The sequence below is a fragment of the Eptatretus burgeri genome, chromosome 4 (genome assembly GCF_056783735.1).
Source record: "Eptatretus burgeri isolate ZD-2024b chromosome 4, Ebu_testis_v1, whole genome shotgun sequence".
NCBI lineage: Eukaryota > Metazoa > Chordata > Myxini > Myxiniformes > Myxinidae > Eptatretus > Eptatretus burgeri.
The window spans coordinates 83964010-83979030 of NC_140964.1; the positions used below are offsets into that span (position 1 = coordinate 83964010).

A 15021-nucleotide genomic window follows, 5' to 3' on the forward strand; every position below is an offset into this window, starting at 1 on the left:
TTATTTCTTGATTAATCAATTAAGTAACATACATATAGTTGAGATTAATTACTTAATTATTATCTATTTATTTTATTTCTCATCTTGGCAATATCTCAGGCACCTTTTGAGCGAGGAAGCTGAAATTTGGACACTAGAGTGAACAAGTGAAATGGCTATAAAGGGTATTTTTGATTTATCAATCGATTAATTATTCATTTTTCGATGAATTACTTAATTTTCAAAATGTTACAGATTCGGATGAAACAGCGGTGGTTTTAGTATGCTATTAGCCAATTGATTGAGGAAATAATTATTTTACGATCAATATTTATTGATTTAAATTATACAATCAATCAATTATTGTTCACCGCTCCCTCCCAATTCCATCTCCATGTGCTGTACAGTGGCATTGCCCGGCACCAACGTCGCCCCGGCAATGTTGCGCACTGGAGGATTTGTTATTTATTTATTTTGCATGGGGGTGGTGTACTTTGAATGTAATACTTGTGTGATGTTTTGCTTAGTACAAGCTAAAATACAAACTATTTGATGAAAACATGCGTTTTTGCATTGGAATTGGTAAATGGACAAAAAACAGGGTCAGAACAAGTTATTGTGATAAAAACACTTATATTGGGCAAATAACACTGATTTTGTATGAATAAGGTTCCCAGTGTTCCCAAAGTATGTTGTTTTGCTTCGTGCAAGCTTTGTGAAACAAACCCGCTTCATATAAAATAACCAATTACGCTTTTGTTTTTGTACGCAATTACGCTCGTATGCTTTTGAGGTTAAAAGTTAAAACCTCCAACACCCATCATCATAAGATTATGGGATGAAACTTTGCCCCAAAGCACCCACAACCAAGCATGCAGCATGCCCACACACCCATGGAGAGTCCATTTACAGATCCAAATCTACCCATGTGTACCTCTACCTTGTAGCATCTGCCAACTGTACATCCCGATCGGGACACAAACTGCCTTGCTGTCGACTGCTCGGCAAGCGGCTTAAGCACTCAATAAAGCACTCCCATTAAATGGTTGAAAAGGAACGGCTGGTTTGGCAAGCGATAGCAAGCTGATTGGTAATGGCATTTCCCCGCAAAAAACTGAACATCGCCAATTTCTTAACATTTTCAGATTTCACTCCAGATCGAGTTATTTAGTCCATGGTATCCAATCCTCCAAACTCAAATTATATTTCTCTTATATACTTGAATTAGCCTGTGAGAGTAGATCGTGGAAAAAAAAAAAATCCCATCATATAATGCATGAAATCGCTCCAAGCTCCTAACTTGAAAACTATATCACTTACAAAAAGGATGTATCCAGTGATTCATGGGTGTGAATATCCGGCATCAAGTGATACGAGTGAGAAAAGTGAAGAAAAAAAAAAACTATCGTTAAGAAAGCGTTGCGGCCTGTTCCAAGTCAAGCCATTGTTAAGCAGGCTAAAAAAAACACAAGGACAAATGTGTCCAAGAGCCGCATCCTAAAGGCAATAACAACAACAACTTCTGATATTTCGTCACGTGCCTTGATGGAGCCAATATCGAGATCCGTCATGGAGGCTCCTGTTCATGACGAGAAAATCGTGTATTTAAGAAATTACAACACATTAAATGGAATAATCTTTAAATAGTAACATGAACTTTTCGAAACTTTAAAGCAAATGTCCGAATATATTTAAAAGTTCATGAGAGACGCTCTCAAAAGGCACCCTCAATGTGAGGATGCGTACAGGTGTTTAGGATTTAAGGAGATCCGGATCCTGTATATAAAAGAGCCGCATCCTAAAGGTTTTGTCTTCACCAGAAGAAGAACAACAACAACAACGCGGAGCTCTCTTAGAGCCAGCGTTCGCTACACGAGACGTGGCTAAAAATGGTGAATTATGAACCCAGCAAGGGAACCGAGGATGCGCCTTTAGACCCCATCTAAAGCGAGGTGTTCGGGGATCGCCTGATAAAGGATATAATTAAATAAGGCCGTTAATTATCTTCAAAAGGGGTGTTTTAATCACCCAAACATCCAATTTTTACTCTTGCATTCCCTTGGAGTTCTCCGAGTATGCTTGCAAAGTGTGCAATAAATACCAATCCTTCTAACGACAGACTGTACATCTTTATTCCCATCATTAGCGACATAACAGAGTTGATACAAAAAAAACAACCAACCTTAAATTTAAATGTTCTCCGGATGCTCGAGCTCAGACCTTCACTTTAGTTTCGAATCAAGCACACTCATTCTAACTCACAAAACCACACAGGCATACCTTGACGGTGTAGTTAAAGTCCTTGGCTGTTTGCATGAATCGTTTAAAGCCATCTGTGGGGTCTGTTGCGACCGTGATGACAAGAAGCTCACTCTCTGTCGGGAGGTGGTGAAGGAATTGAGTGGAAGTGGAGAAAGTTAAACTCTTTTTAAATTCTCGTACAAAAAAGAAGCAAAATAAAAAGGAGAAATGGCAAGTTACAGCACGGTGACCACATGCCACATTAAAGGGTGATGAAGATCACACTGGAATGTGATGGAGAGTTCAGGTTAGGACGAGACCATGGAGGAAACAGAAAAATAAAAGTACAACTCAACCGAGGTGGAAACATTCAATCATGTATGTGGAACGAGCAATCATAAATTGGAAATGCAGTATTTTTTTTGCAATGTATTGTACAAGACTGGCAGATGACAAAGTATCTATAAGCATGGCAACAAAGTTACTGGTTAGAATCTCAAAAATGCCTTTCCTTCACCAAGAATGAGGGAGCATCATCAAACATCTGAAAGTCAGGACAGATGTTAATGTCATGAGCACATAGTTTGATTAAAATGTTTATTATAATAATCCTCAACACACACCAGTCTCATAATAGTGTAATGACACAGGAACAACCAAGTATTAACAAGCAAGGGACATTTGTATTGGGCTACAATTTTATATTTGATTAGATAGAAAAGGTTTGAACTTCATGACATAGAAACCAGTAAATGGTATCCTCATTTCTAAAAAAAAAAAAAAAAATTATATATATATATATATATATATATATATATATATATATATATATATATATATATATATATATATATATATATATATATATATATATATATATATATATATATATATATATATATATATATATATATATATATATATGTTGTTGTTCATCTTTCGGCTGCTCCCGTTAGGGGTCGCCACAGCGGATCATCCGTTATGATCCGCATACTGATTTGGCACAGGTTTTACGCCGGATGCCCTTCCTGACGCAACCCTGGTCGCCTCTTACGACACAGGGATCAGGATTTGGATTTCACCATGATTCCAGGCTGCTCTACACCCTGCCCAGTGCAGAGCCCCCGTCCTCAAGCGATCCTCCAACCCAAGCCTCCGAGTAGCCGGATTACAGGCGCACGCCACTACGCCCGGTATATATATATATATATATATATATATATATATATATATATATATATATATATATATATATATATATATATATATATATATATATATTGTTGTGGTTGACCAAATTCGCAAACCACCATTCAGGTCCCTTAGGTGAGATATCTCTAAGTATATGTGTAGTTAGGCCCAAACCCGTTGTCTAGAGGGAATAAATGTCATTCATGCGGGCTGCGACTCTTCAGGATAGCCGTTTTTCTTTTACTATCTTTATTTTGGACCAGCCGCCATTATTACCACCACCAACCACAACGCCGCTTCACAACAACAACCACCAACCACAACGCCGCTTCACAACAACAACCAACCACAACGCCGCTTCACCACAACCGCCACGACCTTTACCGTCACAACTCGCCACCATCGCATCCACACCATCTCGCGCCACTCGTGGGCACCGATACTGGACTCGTGCAGGGCGCGCACCGAGCAGCGTATTCAAAAACATCACGGACTTTCTGCAGAAAACGGATCAAAAACGACTCACGCCCACTTTTGTTCCGTCCAATCGGTGAGCGAGGGGCGATTTGGCCCCGCCTCCAGGGCGTTGGAGGGCGGTCGCTATATGCAAATTCATGGATCAAAAAGCATTCACGCCCACTTTTCCTCGGGCCAATGGGGAGCCAGTTAGAGAGGTGAAGGGTCGGAGGCAGAGGGTCAAGGGTGAAAGAGCGAAGCCATGGGGCTTATATAAACGGCTGCGTTCGTCAGTCAAGGCAGTTAGAGTTGTGCGGAGTTCAAGAGAGTCGTCGGTGGAGCTGGAAAGAAGTGGGAGAAGTCAAGAGTGAAGAGTTGGGACGAGCCAAGAGAGGAGACGGAGAGGGCGAGTAGACGGAGCCGTGGAGAGGTGACGGCGGCGAAGGCGGACGAGGGGGTGCTCGCGTCGGTGCCGGGAGCTGCACAGGGAGAGGCCAGCAACGCGACCGAGGCCGAGGAGGAGACGCTCGCCGCGGGACCCGAGACAGGGTGATATCCTCCTTCCCCCGAGCATCAGCAACCCCTTCCTGTTTCCCCCCGCGCTGAGATAGTGCGACAAAGGGGGCCTCTTTCCCACCCCCTACCAGACACTGTCCGCGAGGCCCGCGGAGTTGAGGCGCCGCCGCCGCTCTGCGTCTCATCATCAGACGGGTAGGCCCGACCCGGTCTCGGCCCCAGGCCCGCCTCATCCTTGAGGGTGGTTCTCTTTTCTTTTGCTTTGGGAATATGTGTTGTCGACGCCGTCTGTGAAGTAAAATTGTATAAGTGTTGCCGTGTGCCCGGTAGTCGGTTAGATCTGCATTGTTGCATTTGCTTTTTGTGTAATATTGCATTGTCTTCTTCTTTTACATGTGCTTTTGGTGGAATTGTATATGTGTGCTTTCCGTTCATCGCGAAATAAATGTGCTTATTGTTGAACTGTTTTCCCGCTTCGCTTCGTCTTTTCCTCTATTGAATCTCCATCTTGCTTCACGTAAAGGGTTGGTCGTGGGCTAAAACGCCCGATAATTAATCGAACCGTCGAGGCCGACGAATAACACCGCTCGGTTATCCCGATAGTACGGAACGGGTCGCTTAAAGTGGCCCGTGTCCGAAGTCGACCTGCGGCGAGGTGCGATTGCCCGGTCTACCCTCCGTGTGGGTACTTAGGTAGGTCGAATTTGGCGAGCAACCCTATCCCACGCGGGGGCCGATTGGCACGATCGCGGTGAGACCGAAAGGTCCACCCGTGACTAGTTCCCGGCGTTAGTCCGAGAGGGTCACGACTGGATTGTGACCGAGAGGGTCACGTTAGACCGAGAGGGTCCGTCCGGTGGGCGACGTGCCGCGATTCGAGTTACGTGGCCGTCCGCACGCCGGCGGGCGCGAATCCGCAACAATATATATATATAATATATATAATATATATATATATATATATATATATATATATATATATATATATATATATATATATATATATATATATATATATATATATATATATATATATATATATATATATATATATATTGTTGTGGTTACCAAATTCGCAAACCACCATTCAGGTCCCTTAGGTGAGGTATCTCGGTAAGTGCATGTGGAGTTAGGCCCAAACCCGTTGTCTAGTGGGAATACATGTCATATATGCGTGCTGCGACTCTTCAGGATAGCCGTTTTTCTTTTACTATCTTTATTTTGGACCAACCGCCATGATCACAACCACAACATCAACCACCAACCACAACGCCGCTTCACCACAACCGCCACGACCTTCCCGTCACACCTCGCAACCGTAGCATCGCCACCGTTCTTGCCCCGCTGTGGGTACCGGTGTTGGACTCGTGCAGAGCGCGCGTCGAACAGCGTGTACAAAATCACGGATTTTGTGCTTCAAAAACGGATCAAAAACGACACACGCCCACTTTTTGCCGTCCAATCGGTGAGCGAGGGGCGATTTGGCCCCGCCTCCAGGACGATCGATATATGCAAATTTGTGGATCAAAAAGCCTTCACGCCCACTTTTTCTCGGGCCAATGGGGAGCGAGGTGAAAGGTCAAAGGGAGGGGGTCAAAGGCGAAGCTACGGGGGGATAAAAGGACCGTGTTCGTCAGTCCAGAGAGTCGAACGAGGGGGGATAAAAGGACCGTGTTCGTCAGTCAGAGCAGTGTGGAAGTCTGGAGCCCGAAGCCTGCAGTAGCTGGAGAAGCTGAAGAGAGTCGGTCGGAGAGTCCAGAGGCGAGTCCAACGGGGAGAGGAGGAGAGTCAAAAGAAGAGTCCAGAGTCGGAGAGTCCAGAGGCGGAGAGGCGGCAGCGGCGAAGGCAGACGAGGGGGTGCTCGCGTCGGTGCCGGGAGCTGCACGCCCGAGGGAGGCCGACAGCGCGACCTGGCCGAGGTGGAGACGCACACCAGGGATAATGAAGATCCTCTATACCCCGAGCATCAGCAACCCCCTCCTGTTTCCCCCCGCGCTGAGATAGTGCGACCAAGGAGGCCCCTTTCCCACCCCCTGCCAGACACTGTCCGCGAGGCCCGCGGAGTGAGGCGCCATCGCCGCTCCGCGTCTCATCACCAGACGGGTAGGCGCGACCCGGTCTCGGCCTCAGGCCCGCCTCATTCTTGGGGGTATTCTTTTCCTTGGTTTTGGGTATGTGTTGTCGGCGCCGTCTGTGAAGTAGAATTGTATAAGTGTTGCCGTGTGCTCGGTAGTCGGTATTAGCTCTGCATTGTCTTCGCTTTTACATTTGCTTTTTGTGTAAATGGAATTGTGTTTTCTTTTTTTTGTGTGCTTTTGGTGGAATTGAATATGTGTGCTTCCCGTGTGCCGCGAATAAATGTGCTTTATTATTGAACTGTTCTCCCGCTTCGCTTCGTCTTTTCCTCCATTGAATCCCCATCTTGCTTCACGTAAAGGGTTGGTAGTGGGCTGAATACGCCCGATAATTAATCGAACCGTCGAGGTCGACGATAACACCGCTCGGTTATTCTGATAAGTACGGAACGGGTCGCTTAAGTGGCCCGTGTCCAAAGTCGACCTGCGGAGAGGTGCGATCGCCCGGTCTACCCTCCGCGTGGGTACTTAGGTAGGTCGAATTCGGCGAGCAACCCTATCCCACGCGGGGGCTGATTGGCTCGATCGCGGTGAGACCGAAAGGTCCACCCGTGACTGGTTCCCGGCGTTAGTCCGAGAGGGTCACGACTGGATTGTCCGTCCGGTGGGCGACGTGCCGCGATTCGAGTTACGTGGCCGTCAGCACGCCGGCGGGCGCGAATCCGCAACACTGGTGTCAGGAGTGGGATACAAATTCATCGCCCTCCTCGCGGCACTGGTATCGGAGAACAGGAAAACGGGCTCTCCTGTCTCCGGCGAAATTCACGGGAATCGGTCCAGGGGTGAGAGAAGCGACCCCCGATTCCCTCCAAATTACGAGCGATTCAAATTAACCCTTCACGAGAAGCAAGATGGCGTCTCAAGGCGAGCGGGAGCCGGGGGTATTAGAAATGGATGTAGAATGTGTAGAATCCATGGCTCAGGATGAAATCCCCGTGAAGGAAATGTTGATTGTGCAGGAACATGAACTCCCCCAACTGAGCCCAGAGCCCGAAAAAGGTGCGGCAGCGGCCGCGGTGTATGACACCTCCCCCCCCCCCTCTCCACCAAAACCCTTCCCCAACCCCTGCCGAAACGGCTCAGCTGAGTGCATCCGACATGGCCCAGCTATTCACCATGCTGGCACAAATGAATGCGGAAATGAAAGGCATGAACGAAAAGATGGATGCGAATACACAAAAAAAATGGATGAAAAGATGGATACAAATACAAATGAAGTGAAAACGACGATGGATGCGAATACACAGCACATGAAGGAAGAAATGAAAAAGCTCCGGGGTGAGACGCAGAACATGGGCCGATGCCTGCAGGCGGGCATGAAGGCCGTGACAAAGGAAATAATAGTTGAGACAAGGGAGGTAAAGGGTGAAGAGTTGGCAGAGACACGGGAGATAGAAAAAATAGAGGAAAGACTACACGAGGAAGACGGGGTAAGTGACGCACACACAAACACAGAGGTAGTGGAGGATAATGGGGGTGAGCTGGCGGACTGGGTAGAGACCCAGTGCGAGCACCTGGATGGCCTCCTCCAGGAACGAGGGGAGGGAGTATGCCCCCTTGAGGCAAGTCACGACCAGGTGAGTTCGGTCGTGCTTTGCGAGGTTGAGGGGACGAGTGCTGTGGACAGGTGCACGGAGAGCTTGGGGGGTATAAAGGCCCCGGAGACCCTTGTGGGGACACGAATCCCCAGTGTGGTTGTCCCTGTGTGTGTGGTGCAAGGTGTGAGTGCGGCACCGTGTGTGGAAGCGACCCCGTGTGTGAGTGGTGTGGTGGCGATGGTGCCGGAGTACGTGCTTCCCAGCACGCCGTGTGTGGATGAGGCACCGTGTGTGGAAGAGGCCGTGGGTGTGAGTGAAACGGCCTGTATGAGTGAGGCACCGCGGGTGAGTGCCCCCGCGTGTGTGGGTGAGGCACCGTGTGTGGATGAGGAACCGCGGTTGAGTGCCCCCGCGTTTATGAGTGGGGCACGGTGTGTGGAAGAGACCGCGTGTGTGAGTGAGGCACGGTGTATGAGTGAGGCACCGCGGGCGAGTGCCCCCGCGTGTGTAAGTGGTATGGTTTGTGTGAGGAAAATGGCATACGTGAGTGAACGGCCGAATGCAAGGGAGACCGTGTGTGTGAGAGAGCGGTATGTAAGGGAGATGTCGGTTGGCATGCGGGAGCACGCAGCCGCATCTCCCGGTGTGAATGTGATGGAGTGGACTGTGTGCGTCGTAACACGCAGGTGTGCGTGGGTTGAATGGCGACGACGAAGGCGACAGAAGAAAGAAAGCCGAGTAGCGGCTGTAGTTGTTTCGGGGACCGTGCCGGGTTCACCCAGCCGCGAGTACGAGGTTCGTGCTGTGCAACGCACGAGACCACCACGTGCTCGCTTGCGAGAGTGAAGTCCCGGTCCGGAAACGCACGCGGTGGATTTGCCGATCCCGCGGACGGACAAGTTTAGGCAGGTAAATGGATTTGGACCGGACGGGTTCTCCACGCGATCGTGTGTGTTAAGCTCCAACGGGCAAAGCACATGTGTTCGCGTGGGGAACCCCTCGAGACGTGGGGCTTGTGTTTTTTTTTTATGCGCACGGTGACGTCATGGCTGCACGTGTGGTTGGAATCCGGCAGGAGGGGTATCTCTGCCGGATGGTACCGTCCAAGGAGGGACGAGGAACACGTGCAGCTGCATGACGTCACGGGCAGGTGTAAAGTGCGCGAGCTCTGAGTTGCCGCGCAGGTGCTGCGCAGGGAAAAAAAAAAGGAAAAAGCAAGCCTCACTTTCGGGTGCACAGGATTCCTGGGCAAGGGGTGAAAGACCCCCTTACCCTGGGCACAGGATGGAAACTAGTTAGGGGGAAGGGCTAGCTTAGCTAGACCGACTTCATGGGGCAGGGGTAAGTCCTCATGGAGTCCGTGGAATGGATTAGTTAGAGGGATTGTAGCGAGATTTAGGTTGGGAAATTGATTAATGGGATGATTTAGAGGACATGGACAGACTTGTGAATGTGTAGAGGGGATGTAGTTTTGCGACGTAGTGTTAAAAGGAACGTGCTACTAGTGTAAGGGATGACGTGGGAGCACGAGTTAGTTCGGGGATGTAGTTAGGAGGATGGCAGAGTTCAGCGGTGTGTGTGTTGAAGAGTTGTGGGTTGTGAGGTGAGTACGTGTACATGGTGAGTGAGTGAGGCCAGCGGGTCTGTGTGTGTGGAGTGAATGGGGAATGCATGGTGCGATGAGTGATTGGGGGGAGGAGTGACTCCCGCCCAAGGGACCCCGGGGACAGAGTAAAGTGAGTTAGCTGGGTTAGTCAAATTGAAAAATGGAGGTCGTTTTGCTGTTGGTGGGAAAGTAGGCTCGAGACCCATTTGGAGGGGTGCAGGAGCCCTGTTGACGGGCTTGGGAGCGTGGCTGCGAAAGGTGAGTATCGCTGAGTGGGTACCCCGGGCACCAGGCTAGTCGGCCGCGGTAGGCCATGGGCCCATGGGGGGCCGGGATAGAGTAGTGGGCACGGGTGCGCCTGCTTGGTGCGGGGGCCCGGGGCGCCATTAGCCGCGTGGGCAGTGTTGTGGGCACGGGTGACCCTCGGAAAGGGGCCCGGGAGGCCGGCCTGCCACGTGTGCGTTTCAGGGGAGGTGCCATGGGGGGCACTCCCCGGTGTTAGGGAGCTGGTAGGCTCGGAGGCAGTGTAGTGCCCGGGGGTGCCATAGCGGGAGAATCGGCAGAGGGTCGTGCCTGCCAAAGGGAGCCACGTGTCCCAGCCAGGAGACCGTGTGAGGGCACGGAGAGAAAATTGGGGGGCGAGGCCCGAAATTGTGAGGACACCAACACAGGCGACGGGAATCTGGGTTGTTAGAACCAATAGTTTAAGCGAGAAGCGCTTGTTGAAAGCCCCGGGGTAGTTTAACAGTTAAATGGTTAGGGTAGATTAGGAGATGCACCCCTCCGCACCATCCATCCCCTCGCTGTCGTTGTGGGCCGCTGGACCCACTTGGTGTTAAGATCGCCGAACTCTGGGGAGGCCATTCTGAGGCTTCGGTGGGCCTCGACACAGGACGTTAGCTCTCCCTTGTTCCCCTCCGGGAAGGGAACGTAGGGGTTGGGAGTAGGCTAGGTGACAGGATAGGTTAGCCGAACAAGGACGATAAAGGGGGTTAGGGGACGATTTATAGTGGGGAAGTAAAAATAAAAACAACAAAAAAAATAAGTTGGGGCTAAATTGGGGTTTGACAAATTAAGGGAGTGGGTATGTACAGTGACAGGCAAAGGCGATAGGTGGGAGGGAGACAGGTAGGTAGGTCTGAGCCCGCCTTCCAAGTGGCCAGCACCACCGCACTCCCTCCACCAACCTCCACTGAACGGAAAAGGCTGGCCAACTTCATCGGCTGGCCGTGTTTTGCTTCAAGGCGGAGGCCGGCCAACTTGATCGGCAGCTGTTGTGTTGCTGCAAGGCCTGTGCTGGCCGGATCATCTGCAGCTGTGGTACTTCAAGGCCTGTGCCGGCCAGTTCATCTGCCGGCTGTGTTTGCCTGCAGCGGCCTTATTCTGCGGGCTGAGTTTGCCTGCTCACCTTTGCCATGCCATGCCCACTGCCCATGTTCACCAGCCCCGTTCAATTTTGCTTTGCCCCCCCCCCCCTGTTCATTGCCATGTGCGCCAGGATCGTAAAAGCAACAGTTTGCAAGCTGCGAGAACTGCCCTGTTGGCAGCTACAACACGGGCCTGCAGTGGCGGCCCGTGCACCGTGTTTGTGTCCATCCATCCATCCGTTGTGCTCATTGCGTGTGCCACTTGAGCTGGCACGGAGACTGCGTTTGTGCAGCCCAAGCACCGTTGTGGTTCACTGAGTTCAGTTCAAAAGGGGAGGCCTTGGACTGCGTGTGAGCAGCCAGCCACGTTCCCTGTCACCTGCATTGTTTTGAGCCAGAGACTGCATGCGGGCAGCCTGGCTCCCTGCTAACTGCTTTTCTTTTGCAGAGTTCAATGATCCTGGGCCATGGTTTAGTGTAAAATTTGTAAGTTAAGGTTAAGATGTACTGTAAATATGAGTGCGCCCCCGGCATGTATGTCTTAGCGCCGGCAATTTTATTTAAGTCGTCCGTGTGAGTGAGTTTGTTTAGGTAGTTACGCAGCCCTCAGGTTATTTATTTTGGGGACACGAATACCATGAATGTCGCACCCAGGGATCCGTAGGTAAAATGTACTAGGGGAAAACTACACGATGGCACACGAAAATTTGACGACTCGGGACGAGTCTGTAAAAAGGGGAGGGGGTAGTGTTGTGGTTACCAAATTCGCAAACCACCATTCAGGTCCCTTAGGTGAGGTATCTCGGTAAGTGCATGTGTAGTTAGGCCCAAACCCGTTGTCTAGTGGGAATACATGTCATATATGCGTGCTGCGACTCTTCAGGATAGCCGTTTTTCTTTTACTATCTTTATTTTGGACCAACCGCCATGATCACAACCACAACATCAACCACCAACCACAACGCCGCTTCACCACAACCGCCACGACCTTCCCGTCACACCTCGCAACCGTAGCATCGCCACCGTTCTTGCCCCGCTGTGGGTACCGGTGTTGGACTCGTGCAGAGCGCGCGTCGAACAGCGTGTACAAAATCACGGATTTTGTGCTTCAAAAACGGATCAAAAACGACACACGCCCACTTTTTGCCGTCCAATCGGTGAGCGAGGGGCGAATTTGGCCCCGCCTCCAGGACGATCGATATATGCAAATTTGTGGATCAAAAAGCCTTCACGCCCACTTTTTCTCGGGCCAATGGGGAGCGAGGTGAAAGGTCAAAGGGAGGGGGTCAAAGGCGAAGCTACGGGGGGATAAAAGGACCGTGTTCGTCAGTCCAGAGAGTCGAACGAGGGGGGATAAAAGGACCGTGTTCGTCAGTCAGAGCAGTGTGGAAGTCTGGAGCCCGAAGCCTGCAGTAGCTGGAGAAGCTGAAGAGAGTCGGTCGGAGAGTCCAGAGGCGAGTCCAACGGGGAGAGGAGGAGAGTCAAAAGAAGAGTCCAGAGTCGGAGAGTCCAGAGGCGGAGAGGCGGCAGCGGCGAAGGCAGACGAGGGGGTGCTCGCGTCGGTGCCGGGAGCTGCACGCCCGAGGGAGGCCGACAGCGCGACCTGGCCGAGGTGGAGACGCACACCAGGGATAATAAAGATCCTCTATACCCCGAGCATCAGCAACCCCCTCCTGTTTCCCCCCGCGCTGAGATAGTACGACCAAGGGGGCCCCTTTCCCACCCCCTGCCAGACACTGTCCGCGAGGCCCGCGGAGTGAGGCGCCATCGCCGCTCCGCGTCTCATCACCAGACGGGTAGGCGCGACCCGGTCTCGGCCTCAGGCCCGCCTCATTCTTGGGGGTATTCTTTTCCTTGGTTTTGGGTATGTGTTGTCGGCGCCGTCTGTGAAGTAGAATTGTATAAGTGTTGCCGTGTGCTCGGTAGTCGGTATTAGCTCTGCATTGTCTTCGCTTTTACATTTGCTTTTTGTGTAAATGGAATTGTGTTTTCTTTTTTTTGTGTGCTTCTGGTGGAATTGAATATGTGTGCTTCCCGTGTGCCGCGAATAAATGTGCTTTATTATTGAACTGTTCTCCCGCTTCGCTTCGTCTTTTCCACCATTGAATCCCCATCTTGCTTCACGTAAAGGGTTGGTAGTGGGCTGAATACGCCCGATAATTAATCGAACCGTCGAGGTCGACGATAACACCGCTCGGTTATTCTGATAAGTACGGAACGGGTCGCTTAAGTGGCCCGTGTCCAAAGTCGACCTGCGGCGAGGTGCGATCGCCCGGTCTACCCTCCGCGTGGGTACTTAGGTAGGTCGAATTCGGCGAGCAACCCTATCCCACGCGGGGGCTGATTGGCTCGATCGCGGTGAGACCGAAAGGCCCCGTTGGGCCACTGAATTAATACACCAGGGGGTTGACTCAGCCTGTCATCCTTCCGAGGTCGGCGAAATGAGAACCAGTATGCTGGGCCGGTGTATACCCCGGTTAAAATAGGTGTACCTTATCCCTGTGTCGTAAGAGGTGACCAGGGTTGCGTCAGGAAGGGCATCCGGCGTAAAATATGTGCCAAATCACTATGCGGATCATACGGATGATCCGCTGTGGCAACCCCTAACGGGAGTAGCCAAAAGAAGAAGAAGATGAGATATATATATATATATATATATATATATATATATATATATATATATATATATATATATATATATATATATATATATATATATATATATATATATATATGGTGTTCGTAAAGTCCTTGAGTGGTTTTAAATATTTATTTCACTAAACCCATAAGGGAAAGAATGATGAGGTTATTTGTATTACTAACACATTTTATTCTGTTGCAGATTCTATTGGTGCATGCATGGCATTCTAACAGCATAGCAAGAAATCGATCGTCAGTTGGATGTGCTGAGGGCCACAAAAGGATGCCACATTGAAGTTTTATAAAACATTATTGTGCAATTCATTTAATGAATGAAACTCCATTGTGTAACTCATAATAAAAAAAACTCTATTGTGTACTCCATATTGTGCACAAAACAGCATCATTCTATCCCTAATGATGAATTCTAGATTGGACCAGTGGTTGTCGAGAAACAGCGGTCACAGACAGACACACAGAGATTGCTGGAATTATAAATAGATAAATATTTAAAACCACTCAAAGACTTTACGAACACCCAGTATGTGTATATATATATATATATATATATATATATATATATATATATATATATATATATATATATATATATATATATATATATATATTAGCAGGGGTATCCGGCATTGCCAGGCAACGTCGGGTCCCTCTTCCCACCCCACACCTTCACCCCTTGAGGGATGAATTCATTGATATGGCTGAAATAATGATGCTATAGATATAGATGTTTATCCTCATCGCCATGTCATGAATCTGGGGTGTGTTCAGTTACGTAGTTTCTTGTAGAGTGCTTTTCCATAAAGCGGGGGCTGTTCAAATATCGGCCTCACTATAAACTGTCATCCCAGTGTTTCATGTCATCCCGGTGTCACCGGCTCGAGAAATTAAGCACTCAATTAGAGACCGTTGATAAGGAACGGCTGGCTTGGCAGGCGCTAGCTAGCTGCTTGGAAACAACACACCACTGCTGGACATCTCAACAGCATACAGTACATACAAAACACTGACAAAAGGACATTAAAAAAAATTAAACACTTCAAATATTAATCATGAGTATTTTCGTTGTAATGAAAACGTGTCTTGTTCAGACCCACACATCCATCCACACACAAACTCAGCTTTATATGAGCCCCTAAGAACCATACCGGGCCATCCCATCTTGGTGTACTTTTGAGAAAAAGGGAATCAAAGTTCTCAGTCTCCTGTGTCACAATGAGCTAATGACAATAAAAAATGCCTCAGGATAAAATTTATCATCATTTCCATCAGATGGCTGTTCAGTCAGAGGACCCTTCAAGCAGCACCAGCGGCATTGGTGGAAGTTAAAGATC

The 15021-nt window shown here is 49.2% G+C and overlaps 1 protein-coding gene across 1 annotated transcript in view; it reads right to left on the reverse strand.

The window, feature by feature from the left end:
- Nucleotides 1-15021, reverse strand: part of LOC147028562 (multifunctional procollagen lysine hydroxylase and glycosyltransferase LH3-like) — a 106504-nt gene that overhangs the window by 88606 nt on the left and 2877 nt on the right. The window contains exon 2 of the mRNA XM_085879087.1: nucleotides 2260-2354. Coding sequence (XP_085735213.1) covers nucleotides 2260-2354 — 95 coding nt within the window. The remainder of the gene's footprint in view (nucleotides 1-2259; nucleotides 2355-15021) is intronic.